The 14,712-nt window shown below is 34.4% G+C and overlaps 2 protein-coding genes across 6 annotated transcripts in view; one reads left to right on the top strand and one right to left on the bottom strand.

Moving 5' to 3' along the window:
• LOC144448914 (uncharacterized) overlaps positions 1-9,603 on the bottom strand; it is a 40,847-nt gene extending 31,244 nt beyond the window's left edge. For 4 of the 5 annotated variants that reach the window (XM_078139270.1, XM_078139272.1, XM_078139271.1 and 1 more), the window contains exons 1-2: positions 9,548-9,596; positions 7,015-7,102 (exon numbers count right to left, since the gene is read on the bottom strand). In XM_078139270.1, coding sequence (XP_077995396.1) covers positions 7,015-7,102; positions 9,548-9,558 — 99 coding nt within the window. In that variant the 5' untranslated portion in view covers positions 9,559-9,596. Of the gene's footprint in view, positions 1-7,014; positions 7,103-9,547 lie in introns of all 5 variants that reach the window. The other variant, XM_078139269.1, reaches the window with a different exon arrangement.
• A 443-nt stretch (positions 9,604-10,046) lies between these two features.
• On the top strand, positions 10,047-14,430 carry LOC144449639 (neuferricin-like). The gene is made up of 4 exons (XM_078140213.1): positions 10,047-10,374; positions 10,730-10,870; positions 12,441-12,627; positions 13,511-14,430. The coding sequence occupies exons 1-4, from the start codon at positions 10,047-10,049 to the stop codon at positions 13,722-13,724; spliced, it is 870 nt and encodes a 289-aa protein (XP_077996339.1). The 3' UTR covers positions 13,725-14,430.
• Positions 14,431-14,712: the final 282 nt, after the last annotated feature.

Genomic DNA, 14,712 nt, shown 5'->3' with positions numbered 1-14,712 from the left:
TATTCCATTTCAGTTTACATTTGAATATTTCATTAAAATACCCTCTGGTACAATGGAAATTATTCCATTCCAGTTTACATTTGAATATTTCATTAAAATACCCTCTGGTACAATGGAAATTATTCCATTTCAGTTTACATTTGAATATTTCATTAAAATACCCTCTGGTACAATGGAAATTATTCCATTTCAGTTTACATTTGAATATTTCATTAAAATACCCTCTGGTACAATGGAAATTATTCCATTTCAGTTTACATTTGAATATTTCATTAAAATACCCTCTGGTACAATGGAAATTATTCCATTTCTGTTTACATTTGAATATTTCATTAAAATACCCTCTGGTACAATGGAAATTATTCCATTTCTGTTTACATTTGAATATTTCATTAAAATACCCTCTGGTACAATAGAAATTATTCCATTTCTGTTTACATTTGAATATTTCATTAAAATACCCTCTGGTACAATGGAAATTATTCCATTCCAGTTTACATTTGAATATTTCATTAAAATACCCTCTGGTACAATGGAAATTATTCCATTCCAGTTTACATTTGAATATTTCATTAAAATACCCTCTGGTACAATGGAAATTATTCCATTTCTGTTTACATTTGAATATTTCATTAAAATACCCTCTGGTACAATGGAAATTATTCCATTTCTGTTTACATTTGAATATTTCATTAAAATACCCTCTGGTACAATAGAAATTATTCCATTTCTGTTTACATTTGAATATTTCATTAAAATACCCTCTGGTACAATGGAAATTATTCCATTCCAGTTTACATTTGAATATTTCATTAAAATACCCTCTGGTACAATGGAAATTATTCCATTCCAGTTTACATTTGAATATTTCATTAAAATACCCTCTGGTACAATGGAAATTATTCCATTCCAGTTTACATTTAACTATTATTGGTTTAAAATACCCTCTGGTATAAGAGGTAATTATTCCTTTTCTGTTTGTATATGAATATTGATTAAAAAATAACACCTGGTACAAATCTACAATGATATTGCCAAATATAACTCAAATTACATGTATTCCATTTCTGGTTAATTTGAATATTAGCAAAACCTGGTACAATGGCACTGCCAGACAAAACTGAAATTAGTCCTGCTATAACAAGTCCTCATAGAAGACGTACAAAAATATATGACCTCAACTGCATTTGTACATGAATGTATTTTTTTATTCATATTCAAATGTATTCATCCATTCTGTACAGATCATTATTACCATGACAACCGGTGCAGTGTTTCTGTTTGCATCAAATCCTGTGTATATTATGTACAGTCACCATCGACATGCTCATCAAAATTAAAGTCTACATACATTTGTACCTTCACACACTTCCATTAGCCTAAAAGTTGAAATTCAGACTGGGATATTTTGCCTAAAATGTAAGTTATTATACACAACATGCAAACGTTGTGATGCCATGCTTCTGAAATCCTCTCTTGAAATATAAACAAAATATTTCCATACTCCTCAACAGATGGCTACATTCCTCATAAAATCATTCAGAGTAGTTGTCAAGTCACAATTTTCATCAATTTTCCTTCCACAGTTTGCTTCAGATTTTTGTCAATTTAGTAATGATTGTTGTTTTGTCTTGGCTTGCCCAATGTGTCATCTATGTCAGCATTCTATCTTGTATCTGAAAATTGCTTTTAAGTGTAAATATTCTCGAAATATATCAGTCTTTCTCAAACTTTATAAAGTGTTTCAATATTTGTCTGTGTTCATCAAACAATAATCGTCATTCAATGACATTGACAGACATATTACTATTGCACAGACCAAACTTGACTAGCTCAGTGTTAGGCAAAAAAAGAAGAAATGTTTCTTTTCAGCGCGCACATCCCATAAATATCCTTGCGTCAGTCTTTTTTTATGTGTTTGTTCAGCCCATGCAGTCTGCATATCCATGGGGAAACAAAAAATAACCCTCCATACTTCAGTGAAGACAACTGCAGAGCCAATCATGCACAGACAAATGACATCTGCCCCCACATACACATTTGCTCTAGAGTACTAAATAAAACGAACAGTAACTGCCATAAATAGTAGATTGACAGGTTTGTTGAGAATAAAAAAAATAAATAAATAAATTTTCTAAAAATCTGCGTCGTCACACCATTTTAGACAAACTGTCTAGACCAGAAACAATTCTTTTTTTTTTTGCCTTAGTGTTGGTTACCCGGCCTCTCGCTGCTGGGGGCTCTGCCTAAGAGACCACCCCAAACGAGAGTTTGGGGAAACAAAATTTCAACTTGCACGTGCAGGAAGTAGCCTCTGGAACATTGCATCATGGGAAGTACTTCACATCCAACATTGCAGGCTGAATGATATGAGTACCTTCGCTACAGATTATCACTTCTCAAGCGACTGATGTATATTAATTACATGTACAACAAACAGGCCTTGTAAGCCAATTTTTAATGTTTGGAAGAAATGTACTGTGTGACTTCCGCTGCGGGGTAGTTGAAATCTCATTGTTGAACAAGTTGAACAAAAAATATGGAATGTATACTCTGCTTATTCTACGTCATAACATACATCTATGTGATGACAATGTGTGTCTATATCACTGGTTCTGCTGTGTTCAAAATATGAGTCAAAATGTTCAAAATTGCCACTACTTTCTCAGATTTTTTTTTGAAATTATTGGCACTGGTATAATGATGTTATTCTCCAATACTTTCCTTCATTCAGCTGGAAAATACTCGTGACCTAAGGGTTGTCACTACCCATCTTGCAACTTATAGTGACAAAGGCCCCTTAAGTCACTTGTATTTTCCTTGGCTGAAAGAAGAAAAATATTTGAGAATAACATCTAAGTGTGTGCAAATTAATTTCAAAGTATATGCACTGATATTGGGGCTATACATGTACATGTGTGTGACATATTCCCAGTGAGAAAAATTAACAGAAAGTTTCAAACACTGCAAGTGCGTTCTCTGATAAAAGACATCATTTTTGGTTATGGGTCAAAATGATACCAGGATTCTCTTGGATATCTTAATATAGTAAGGGATACTAGATAGTGACTATAGGGAAATACAAAATGTCGTTGTGTTGTAAGAATTATTATGCGTCAGTGGCATGTATGATTGGCTGTCACTGATAACGACTGATCTTATGTACCAGATTACAGTCTTTTTATGAAGTTTTTGAAGACAACGTTTTCTCCTGAGACAGTCTTATCCTTGTGACATACATGTACAACATGTATGTAGGTTTAAAGTCATTTATTATTTACTCAAGTTTGCAGGCTTTCAACAAAAATCACATCTTACAATGTAACATCAAAAATTGATCAGACCATCTTGCCTTGAATAATTTATCATCTAGACACTCCGAGTAACATCCCTATTAACTAGTATCAAACCAATTTGGTGAGTAGTTTCTGAGTTTACCATTTTGACCAAATATAACATTTTTTTTTTACCAAATCTGTATGTTTTTACCTGTTACCAATACTTGTATAGATCAGATCATTTTGCTTCAATTAGTGGACATTTAGAGAACTATATAATTATATAAGAGCATTTCAGACGAATATCAAACAAATTTGGATGTACATGTACATGTACTTTCTGAGTTTAAATTTTAAAATTTTTGACCAAAGTTCACATTTTTGTTTGAAATTTGCATGTCAAGGATTATATTATGTTATCATGATGCATGATGCACCATCATCACGGTACATGTTTATACATGTACCTAATTTACATACCAGCAATGGCGTCATCATGTCTTGAACAATTCTACATCTAGACATCCATAGAAACATCCCAAGACAGACAGACAAACACAGACAGGTACACAGAAACAGAGACAGCCTGACTAACAGACAGACAGACTGACATAGAGAGAGGGAGAGAGAGCGAGAGTGACAGACAGACAGACAGACAGACAGACAGACAGACAGACAGACAGACACACACACACACACACACACACACACACACCTACATTTGTACACACGTGTATATGTAACTGGTATTAATTGAAAAATGGCAGATACATGTACATGACAGGCACAGACAGACAAATGTATGGCCAGACAGAAACGGGCATTCCTACATTGTATAGCTCTGTCTGGGATGTACGATACTTGTACAGATTATTGATTACTTTGTCATTAATGGGATATCTGAAAGAAATTTACATGTACATGCACAAGACAAGAAAACTGCACGGAATTGTCTTTGTGTTTTTCTCAAGGGTGTTACATATGAAATGTCAGTAAAAGCATAGACATACAATGTATACATGTAGCAGGGTCTATCGTAAAAGCTACCTGAGATCCCCAGATACACATGTTTCATCGATGTTCCTTGTGGGATACAATGATGCAATAATGTGTGGAAATTTATTCAATTTCACCAGATTTTCCTCCACTGTATGAAACTAGGCATCAAAACCTTAGCAAAAAAACACTAATATATGCAGTGTCTACACATACACGCAAATATATATATGGCTCGAAATTTGACTTTCAAACATCATATCTAGACTTCTAAATTCATACACGTACACTGGAAGTGTGACAGACCCATGCAAATCAATAGAAATTTGTCGCTGAAATAGTTCAGTGGGTTAAATCTGATTGCCAGGCACAGAAATTAAATTGAACCCTGATATATGCACAATGTACATGTACATCTCCACAAGGCATATGATAATGGAAGCTGAAAGGTAAATTTCTCATCATCAGTAAAATTGATCCAGACGGTCTGAAACTGACTATTTAATAAGTGTACATGTAGGGACTAGAAAAGTACAGTAATCATTCCCTACAACATCTCAAACTCTATCTGTATAATCAATTCTCATTTCACTGACGTCAGTACCTAGACTGACCCCTTATCAATTCAAAGCATTTGATTTCCTGGGGGCCAATTGAAACTTCAAACGTCTAATAATGATAAGCTTTTTTTCTGAAATGTCAAAGGCTTGAGAATGTTTACGAAATGCCAAGTTTTAAGAATCGACTGATCTTAGACATTCCATTTCTAAATTTGTAGATAATCCTACAGAGTCTGACTGCATCTAGATAATGATTATACTAATTGGGTGGATATATTCTATCCTTCCTTGTATAATTACGGCTTCTTAGAAAGTCTCTCCTTTCACGGATAATCAATATTGTGAGGAATAAATATGTAGCAATAAACCAACCTATACTGTCTGCATTTAAGAATCCAAGATTGATGTGAATTTAAATCTAAATTTACTTCATATAAATCTCATGATAACCTTATCATATGACTATTACATGTAATGGGAATTCTTTTCGTTTAAGAAATGTATTATATTTAAAAAAATCCAATTTAAAATATGTTTTACATGGAGACCACATATGCACATATATATGAGCTTAACGTATTCCCTTTAAACAGAGGAATATACTAGTAGTATACAGTGTATAAGGAAATCAATCATTATTTGCCATTTTCACTAACAAATATATCTACTAAAAACAAATCCCAAGGAAGATATTGATTTACTAGGAATGTTCAAGAATCTGTGTTTGAACTGAATGAAATTGGACAAGAAACAAAAAAAATCTCATTTTGATTTCAGTAAATAAATTCAGTTACTTGGAAATAAGCTCACTCAACAGTAAAATTGGTCAATTTTGTAAGCCTGAAATGACGCCCTCTAGTGGCCAAGTATATAATAAATGTGCCAGTTGTTTTCAGTCATGATACGTTGATTGCATTCTTTCGGTGAGTGACTAAATAAGTTTTTAATGTAGGTGTCATAGCTATTTTAATTCTGATAGGTACTGACCAAAAATATTCACCAGCTTGGTAGATCAAATGACTTACACAGGTTATAAAATATAATATAATAATATTGTTTGTAAGCATCGGCATAAAAAACATCGACTGGAACTCTGTTTCCATTACTGATACATCCCCATATGATTTCTCAAGAGAGATCAAGGGGCTAAGAGTTCCATTACTGATACATCCCCACATGATTTCCCAAGAAAGATCACTGGGCTATCAACATCAGACTACAATCCCAAGATAAACAGAGATGGGGGCATCGAATTACCTAACATTTACAATAAGTTGATCATACTGCCACCTAGTGGTCAGCTGTAACTACATGTATAGAATTTGTCATTTTGATGAGGATTATCAACCAAAAAAGATCGAAAGGAGAATGCTAAAACACTTTGTGAACTGCTTGTGCGTTAAAACCTGTGTATATATTTGTAATTTTACATGTCCAGAGTAACCAAAAGATGAATTTCCATTTATTTTCAATAACATGGACAATAAAGATACTTTCATATTTCATATTTTGAAGGTCAAGGTGTAATTAGAGCCCACCACTGATAATGTGGGGTAGACAATTGAATAAAGTCTGTATTAAACTTTTGGAGACAGGACACAAAGTCATTTTACCACACATACATGTATGGCTCCCATTTTGCAGCCATTTGTCAACGTTGCAAAATTAAGTGACATGCATATGCACTCTAATGTGATTGATATTTGTGCCAGGTTTGGTTGAAATTGAGTTGTCAGTGTCTGAGAAATGGGTGGGAACAGATAGACAGATGGACATGGGTCATTCCTATAGCCCCTTCCTGGTTATGCCCAATTGGGGGCAAATAAAAATCTCACATACACATACAAATGTACATGTACAGTAGCCGGACCTATGACCTCTAGCTCTCCTTGTGCTGATGACTAGTGTGGTACCACAGATCAACTGACAATGAAACAATCACTATCTAAACAGAGTAATTTACAACCGCTCTTTAACCAAATCAGACTATAAAACAACACAACACATCACTATGCAGGGAACTACATTTGTACATTTGTATTACTAGTCTGGATGCCAATGTGGTTTCTAACTAGTACCGAGAAATTGTGAAAATGATACTATATAGGAACTAGACTACATCTCTATCTGCATACAAACAACATCAAAAGCATCTACATTATGTATCTGAGGACACTTACCCTGGTCTTTGCCTTCTGAAAAACATGGTTTTCCATTTCCATGCTTGACTTTGAGGTAGGATTGCCTGCAGCCCTTACTGCTTCTTCTCTGTTAGGACAGACAAAAATAGAAATATTTCTGTTAGGTACAATGTAACATGTATGACAGCAAGGCACATCATGTTTTTGTAAGTGCTAACTTAATTATTAATCATAATGACATTAACTTTAGTATTCACGTCACAAATATGCCTTCTCACTTCTTGGTCTGAGAAAAGAAAGTGCCTGAACCAAAGTAATGATTTTTGGATTTGGAACAAATTTCTAAAATTTCAAATTTAAAAACAAGAATCAAATCGAGCTTCATGAGACAGTGGATCCATAATATTAATAATGGTACTTGTGACTATACAATGTAGCAAAGTATCTGTTGTGTTTATTTATTTATTTATTTAAGTGAATAAATGTACGTATAAAATCTACATATAATGTAGTATATCATAGCCGTTTTTTTTGCAAAAATTTTAAAAACAGATTAGAGCTTTTATTCACTTATTTAACGTCAACCTGTAGTCCACTATTCATCTACTGTTCATCTGGGCACAAACTACTGTAACTGATGACTAGATAGGTTTGATGACACCCCACTGATAATATGAAACTTGTCTGGGTTGTTGGAAAGAGACTGGATGTTGGCTAGCCATCATCATTTACATTTACATATGTACAGGTTCCTGGTTGGCTCAACTGAAACATCTCAACAAAAAGTCACCTTTACTCTAACTTCCCTACACCTTTAGCATCCTCTTTTGACTTGTTGTTTCCTTGCACTGGAATCATATCTTGTAGTACATGTAGTTTTGAACTCAGAGTGTACATGTAAATCACTCAGCCTTCTTCAGCCTTTACTGTACATGTATATGATTCAATGATGAATGCTTGTCATATCACATGTGAGGATCACTGCATCAAAAACTAAGTGAAAGAAGCCATTGAGATTCAACAGCAACGCCCATCACTGAAGTGATGGAAATACTGGTCATATACACTGCCCTCCTGCAGTCATCATTGAATCATATACAATTAACAGCAGAAGAAGGCTGACTGATTCAGCCAAAATATACTAGGCAAGTTATTTATGCTTTGAGTTTGTAACTACTACAAGACTTAAAGTGACCATACACATTCCTCTTTTTATCTTTAATAGTCTACTCAACAGTGTGCCCTCTAAGCCAATTTGACGCGCCATTGATGCACACAATATCTAGTGACGCACCAAAATTTGATGTTCCCCTATCTCTTTCTATGTGGTGACTCACAAGAAATGCCAGTTTTTCTCAGTTTGACCCACAACAACAAAATTTGGCTATCAATAGAGGGCACACTGCTACTCAACATTATAGTAAAGTCTTTTACATTATAACACTTGTACATACACATAACAATATAAAATATGTTGTTGGGGTTTTTTTTTTGGCAAGTTCAATTCTAAATGTCGTAACTAACTGCACCATTTTTCAGATGAAAACATTACCTCTGAACCTGTGATATGTATACAAAATGTACTCGTACATGTGCACATACATGTAGCCTCTTATGTACAGAACAATTATGTGTACATAGAAAAAACATCATCATGGGACCATTTTGAGGAAAAATTCATTGCGATATACTTTGCATAGAAACATTATTGTTCATATTTTATTGTTGTGGTATTTGTTAATGTCTGCATACTGGTCAGTGTAAATATGACTTGCTTGTTTATCTATCTGTTGTAATAAAAAAATTATAGCTAATGCCATTTTGCCAATCTGATGCTCTTCATCGTTACTAAACATTCAGGCCCAAAGACATCCTCTTACATAAATACATACACACACACATTCTAGGGGGAGATGGAGTCCACGAAAAATATCAATGCAAGCTTTTGTAAGTTTTCATAGAGAATGACTGTACTGCCCTACATTTGTAATTACTTCCATATATTATATTTTGTGCTTGGTACAAATGTGTATCTCTGGAAAACATTGAATATGAAGAATTATGAGGATGTCGTTCTCACATGCACATTGGAAGTCCCTTTTGAACGTGATTATGATGATGGCTTTACACTTGTGCTAAGTTGTAGCAAAGATAACGAAATGTCAAATGACAGTTCAAAACAATCACTTCAACACTTGATTCAAATGTGACTGTCTTCGTTTTTAAAACTGTGAATTGTAAATAAAATCAGTGATAATGTCGACCATAGATAAGAATGAAGGTACCTTGTACTTATAAATGGTCAAGGATATATGTGTACTTGACGTAGTCGAGACAACATGTTACTTACAAGTACATGTGTCCAAGTGCAAGCACGCGAAAGTGAGACACCGGACAGTGCAGTGTCAAAACAACACATGATTCACATCAATATATTACGGAAGTTCGTCATGTCAGAGATAGTATTTCGTAATAAGCTCCGTTTGGACATGAAATCTTATTTGATTTCAAATGTTGAATTTCAACTATGTCTGCGAAAAGCAATACTAATTATTTTGAGAGGTTAACTTACATCTGGGCCATGACTTTTTGTCGAAACGGTGTTGTTCGCCACTCTTGTTCCGCCATTTTCGTTTTTTTATATCACCCTCTTACTGCGCAAGGTCAGTTTGGCATAAAATATTCTACGTTTTTTGGACCACTTGTCATCGTAATGAAAAATATTTCGTCTTGCGTCATCAATACTACCTATATATACTTTAGAAGCAATTTGTTTGGTTTTAATTCGGGTCACATGGAAGATTCACGATCAGATAGAACATAGAATGCCAACGTTTTACGGCATTAAACCTCGTTTTCAATCCAATATGTCAGCCTCCTGAGTGAAATGCGTGAAATCGATCGTGTCAACAAACTTTTGTCCTAGGATTCTTCCACCGTTGAGGTTCAAGATCAAATATTATCGAACCGAAAACAATTACATTTATTTATATCAACCATTCAGTAGTATTTTAACTTTTTAAAATATTTACCATCAACAACCTGAACTTGATGAACTGAATAATTTAGCAATGCCTAGCAAACGTGTATTATACTTTTCGCTGTTTATCGGTGCATTGGCCATCATTGATGGTATTTACCTTGCCAAGAACCCTGAAGTATTTGAAGAATGTAAGTCAATGGCAGGGAAATTCTTCCATAAAGTGAAAAGACTGGTGGGGAATGCACACGTAAGTCTGGTGGGAAAGCCCTCAAAAGTGTTTACTGTAGAAGAACTGAAAGACTACACCGGTGGACCAGGCAGTAAAGGATTGTACCTAGCAGTGTTGGGAAATGTATTTGATGTGTCAGCAGGAGAGAGGCACTATGGACCAGGTGGTGGCTATGACTTCTTTACAGGTACATGTTTATCCCACTCTTTGTATTTGTCTTTGTGGTGATAAACGTGGTGTCCCATATACCCCTGCACTGCAGGAAATCACTAATATTGCCAAACTCATTGCAAGTGTAGTTACCAAGGTGCTATTTCATTACCCAACATCATATGTGATAACAGTAACCAATATAAGCCAACCTGCGAAACAGTTTAGTTTTTCACCAATAATATTATGAAAATTTAATAATTTCAATGAAGTTAGTTAATACAAAAACAAAAGAAATATTACCGTTTCCATGGTTACACCATGGGTTTATAATTTGGGTGGTTATACGATTATTGGCATGCTGTCATTGCTATTTTTTTAATCTTTTACAGGGAAGGATGGAACTAGGGGGTATGTTACTGGTGACTTCTCAGAGAAGGGATTAATTGATGATATAAGTGACTTCACACCATCTCAAGTACTTGAAGTGAAATCATGGTTAGATTTCTATCACAAAGATTACAGATATGTAGGTAAGCATACACGAAGATTACACATGTAGGCAAGTTACTAAACATGAAGATTACATCCATCATCAGTGGTAGCCCTGAGTGGGCTACCAACTGTAAATTATGGTAGCCCCATGACAAGAATTGGTAGTCTGTGGACATGGGACTATTGTTAATTTTGAGCCCTGTAGGTACATGTAAGTGTACATAAATATTACACATTTGTAGGTAAGTTTACATGAAGATTACACATGTAGGCAAGTTAGTAAACATGTATATTATACACACATGTATGTACATGTAGGTAAGTTGCTAAACATGAAGATTACACATCTGCAGGTAAGAATACATGTAAGCATACATGAATTACACATGTGTGCATGTAGATAAGCATACATGAATTACACATGTGTGCATGTAGATAAGCATACATTAATTACACATGTGTACTACATGTAGATAAGCATACATTAATTACACATGTACTACATGTAGATAAGCATACATTAATTACACATGTGTACATGTAGGTAAGCATACATTAATTACACATGTGTCAGTGTTTTTGCTAAGGTTTGGGAACCCCGGTAACAGAAAGGGGGAAAGAGGTAAAACTGGTAGTGCTTCTCATGCAATGTATCATAATTTAGGTGGGGAACCCCGGTAAAATGATGTGGGAACCCCGGTAGATTTTACCTACTTACCGCCCTTAAATAAAACACTGTGTGTACTACATGTAGGTAAGCATACATTAATTACCCATGTGTACTACATGTAGATAAGCATACATGAATTACACATGTGTACTACATGTAGATAAGCATACATGAATTACACATGTGTACTACATGTACATTGTAGGTAAGCATACAGGTATACACAAAGACATGTTTCTGCCAAAGAAGTGCGGCCTATCCTTCGTATTTGTAGTTTCTTCATAAATATTTGTAAAAATGTTCATTGGTCTTGGTATGTATACTTGTATATGACTACACTGCCATCAAAATGTGTATGTGTACTCCTGAAGCATGTTCCTAGGCTACCTACCTAGACACAACTGCCCTATATAAAGAGGATTATGGCTAATCTATGCAAATGCGGGAAATTAAAACTGCTGTACAGAGCACTAGCTTCTGGGTCTTGTTTTCAGCATTTTTTCTGTGCTCCGAGAAACACACAGGTCATGTATCATGTACAAATTGTTTGTCAATGTCGTAGGATGGTAACTTGATACACAAATTAGTTGAAAATCAGTCTGTTTGTTTCATAGAATGAAAAAACCTTTCCAAATGAGCCAAAGTTCCCTGCAAACAGCTGCTTAGATTGTGTGTCATTCAGGATTATATGTGGCATTTGCATGTGAAAAGCCCAGATATAGGGAATGTTTATATTTTGGTGATTACTTGCCAGTGAGTCATCACAAGTTCTCCACCTCCAAACATACAGTCAGTCATATGCAAAATAGGGTCCCAGGCACCGCCAGTTGCATGTTTAAGTCTAAAAATTGAACAACAACAACAACAACAACAACCATAGACAAATATTGTCATATCTAGCATACCTTTATCTTCATATTATGTGTTTGTTGATACAGGGAAATTACAGGGTAGATTCTATGATGAGAATGGTAATCCAACTGAGGAACTTGCTAAAGTACAAACTTTAATGGCTAAAGGACTGGAGGAGAAAAAATCAAACGAGGACGAAAAGAAAAAATTTCCACCGTGTAATTCTGAATGGACTCAGAAAAGTGGAGGTCGGGTGTGGTGTTCAAATAAAAGGTAGATATGAATTTTTAGTGAATGACATGACCTTTGTATGACTCATACAAGTAAACAAAAATGGGACTAAACATTGTAATATTATTATATAGAATGTAAAGGAGAGTAAGGCACTGATACCTCACAATGTGATGAATGTGTAATCTGATACATACATAGAGGTAAATCAGAAATAAGTTCCTGAGTTGCCAAGCAACAATATAGAACAAGATTAGGAACCTTTCCAAATCATACAAAATTTGCTCTTCATTGTGTGGCTGGGGTATGAAAAAATAGATAACTTATTGCACAATAATAATGTGTACTAATGCCCTTTAGCTGTCAAAATGTTGACACAGTGTTTGACACATGCAGGATTAGCAATATAACTTATTGCATGGTGATGATGTTTACTTATGTATGCTTTGAAGCTGACGATGTATTAGACAGTTGGCTTTTATATACATTAATTTGAATAAAATAGAAATACCTTAGCGATAGAAATTAGTGTATGCATGTCATTTGATGTACTAAGCTGATGAATATTTGAATTGAAGTTGAAATATAATTCACTAAACTAGGTATTACTAGTAGTGGTTAGAGTGAATCAGTCTGTTCTGTGATCAGCAATTACTGGCATTATAACTCACTGTAAGTTGTACTTGAATCTTGGTGAATACTCTCATTATGTACTTATTGGGTGCACATGTAGAAACAATAGTCTAAAAATATGGTCAGGGTTCAAAGAAATCTGTAAGGTATACCATGATGGTGCGCCCTCACACATCGTCAAGAGGAGGCCTGTGAGGGCAGAACGATACAATGTATCTTACAGTCTATGTTCAAAGCTACAATATATTATATATAATCTTTCATTTTATTTATTCTGTCAAATCTTTTGTAGTGGTGGCATTCAAAGAGATTGGGTCGGTGTACCTAGGAAAATGTTCAAGCCAGGTTCGACTCAATCAAGATGTGCCTGTGTACGGACCAGTGGACCACCCTCCTATGATGCCGAGTCAAAAGATCATCCCAACAGAGGAGATTTAGATAATCCAAATCTTAAGGAATATGATAATTGTAATCCAACAGAAAATTCATGTAAATTACCAAAGTAATTGTCATTAGTAAAATTTCACTACTTTTTAAAGAACAAACTTTTCACCTGCCAATTTAAATTGTCAGAGCATTGAAGTATGAAGGAGTGTAGACAGTGTCATCTCTTGATATACCCTGAAACCATGATTCATACTATGGTAAGATAATTTTTGAATGCGAATGAGTTTCATTTATAACATTGATGCACACCTATTATGTATAGTATGTATGTGAAATGGTATGGTCAATGCAAACACAAAACTATCTAGAATTAAAACTAATCAAGTTATAGCTATTGCCTTCAAGTAGAATTACCAAAAAATCATTAAGTATGCAGATTAGTGATCAACTTCCAGATAGATATGTGAGTCTTTTTAAGTACCCATGTTTGCTGTCAATGAAATATTAATGACCTTCAAAAAGTGAATAAATCAATGGGTATATCATCTAAAATTAGCTGTTTTTGTAGTATATGCAAATTAGTCACACAAACTGCACCTATTGAATCTATTATACATACAAGAACATCATGAAATTTGAAGCAAGTCTCGTTATGCAAATTAGTCATAATCTATGCAAGAAACATTGACCCAACATAAAGCTAATGAGTACCATGACATCATTGTGGGGTCAGACTCGACTAGCATTATGCTATCTTTCTGACTCCCATTAATTGCCAAACCTTTGTCTACTTTATAGTATGAACTGTAAATAGTTTCTTTTCTATATGGGCAATAAAGTCTATATGTAATACATTCACTGAGTTAGATGATATTCTAAGCATCATTAATGATATATCACTTAATTTGGAAATAATAATTATGCAAATTAGTCATTATATGCAAGAAGTATTGATCATGTTTCAAGAAAATGAATACTGTGATAACTTTAATATAGCCCCTGAATTAGATCATTAAATGATGTTTGTGATCTGTAATTATTAATTATGCAAATTAGTAATTTTATATGCAAGGAACATGGATCACAAATGAATGTCGTGATATCTTT

This window comes from Glandiceps talaboti, chromosome 18 (genome assembly GCF_964340395.1).
Source record: "Glandiceps talaboti chromosome 18, keGlaTala1.1, whole genome shotgun sequence".
Classification (NCBI taxonomy): Eukaryota; Metazoa; Hemichordata; class Enteropneusta; family Spengelidae; genus Glandiceps; species Glandiceps talaboti.
This window is presented reverse-complemented; position numbering and strand designations above follow the sequence as displayed.

Coding starts and splice junctions, on each gene's coding strand:
- LOC144449639 (XM_078140213.1), top strand. CDS start 10,047: ATGCCTAGCAAACGTGTATTATACTTTTCGCTGTTTATCGGTGCATTG. Junction 10,375..10,729: donor TGGCTATGACTTCTTTACAG/GTACATGTTTAT, acceptor AATCTTTTACAG/GGAAGGATGGAACTAGGGGG. Junction 10,871..12,440: donor CAAAGATTACAGATATGTAG/GTAAGCATACAC, acceptor TTGTTGATACAG/GGAAATTACAGGGTAGATTC.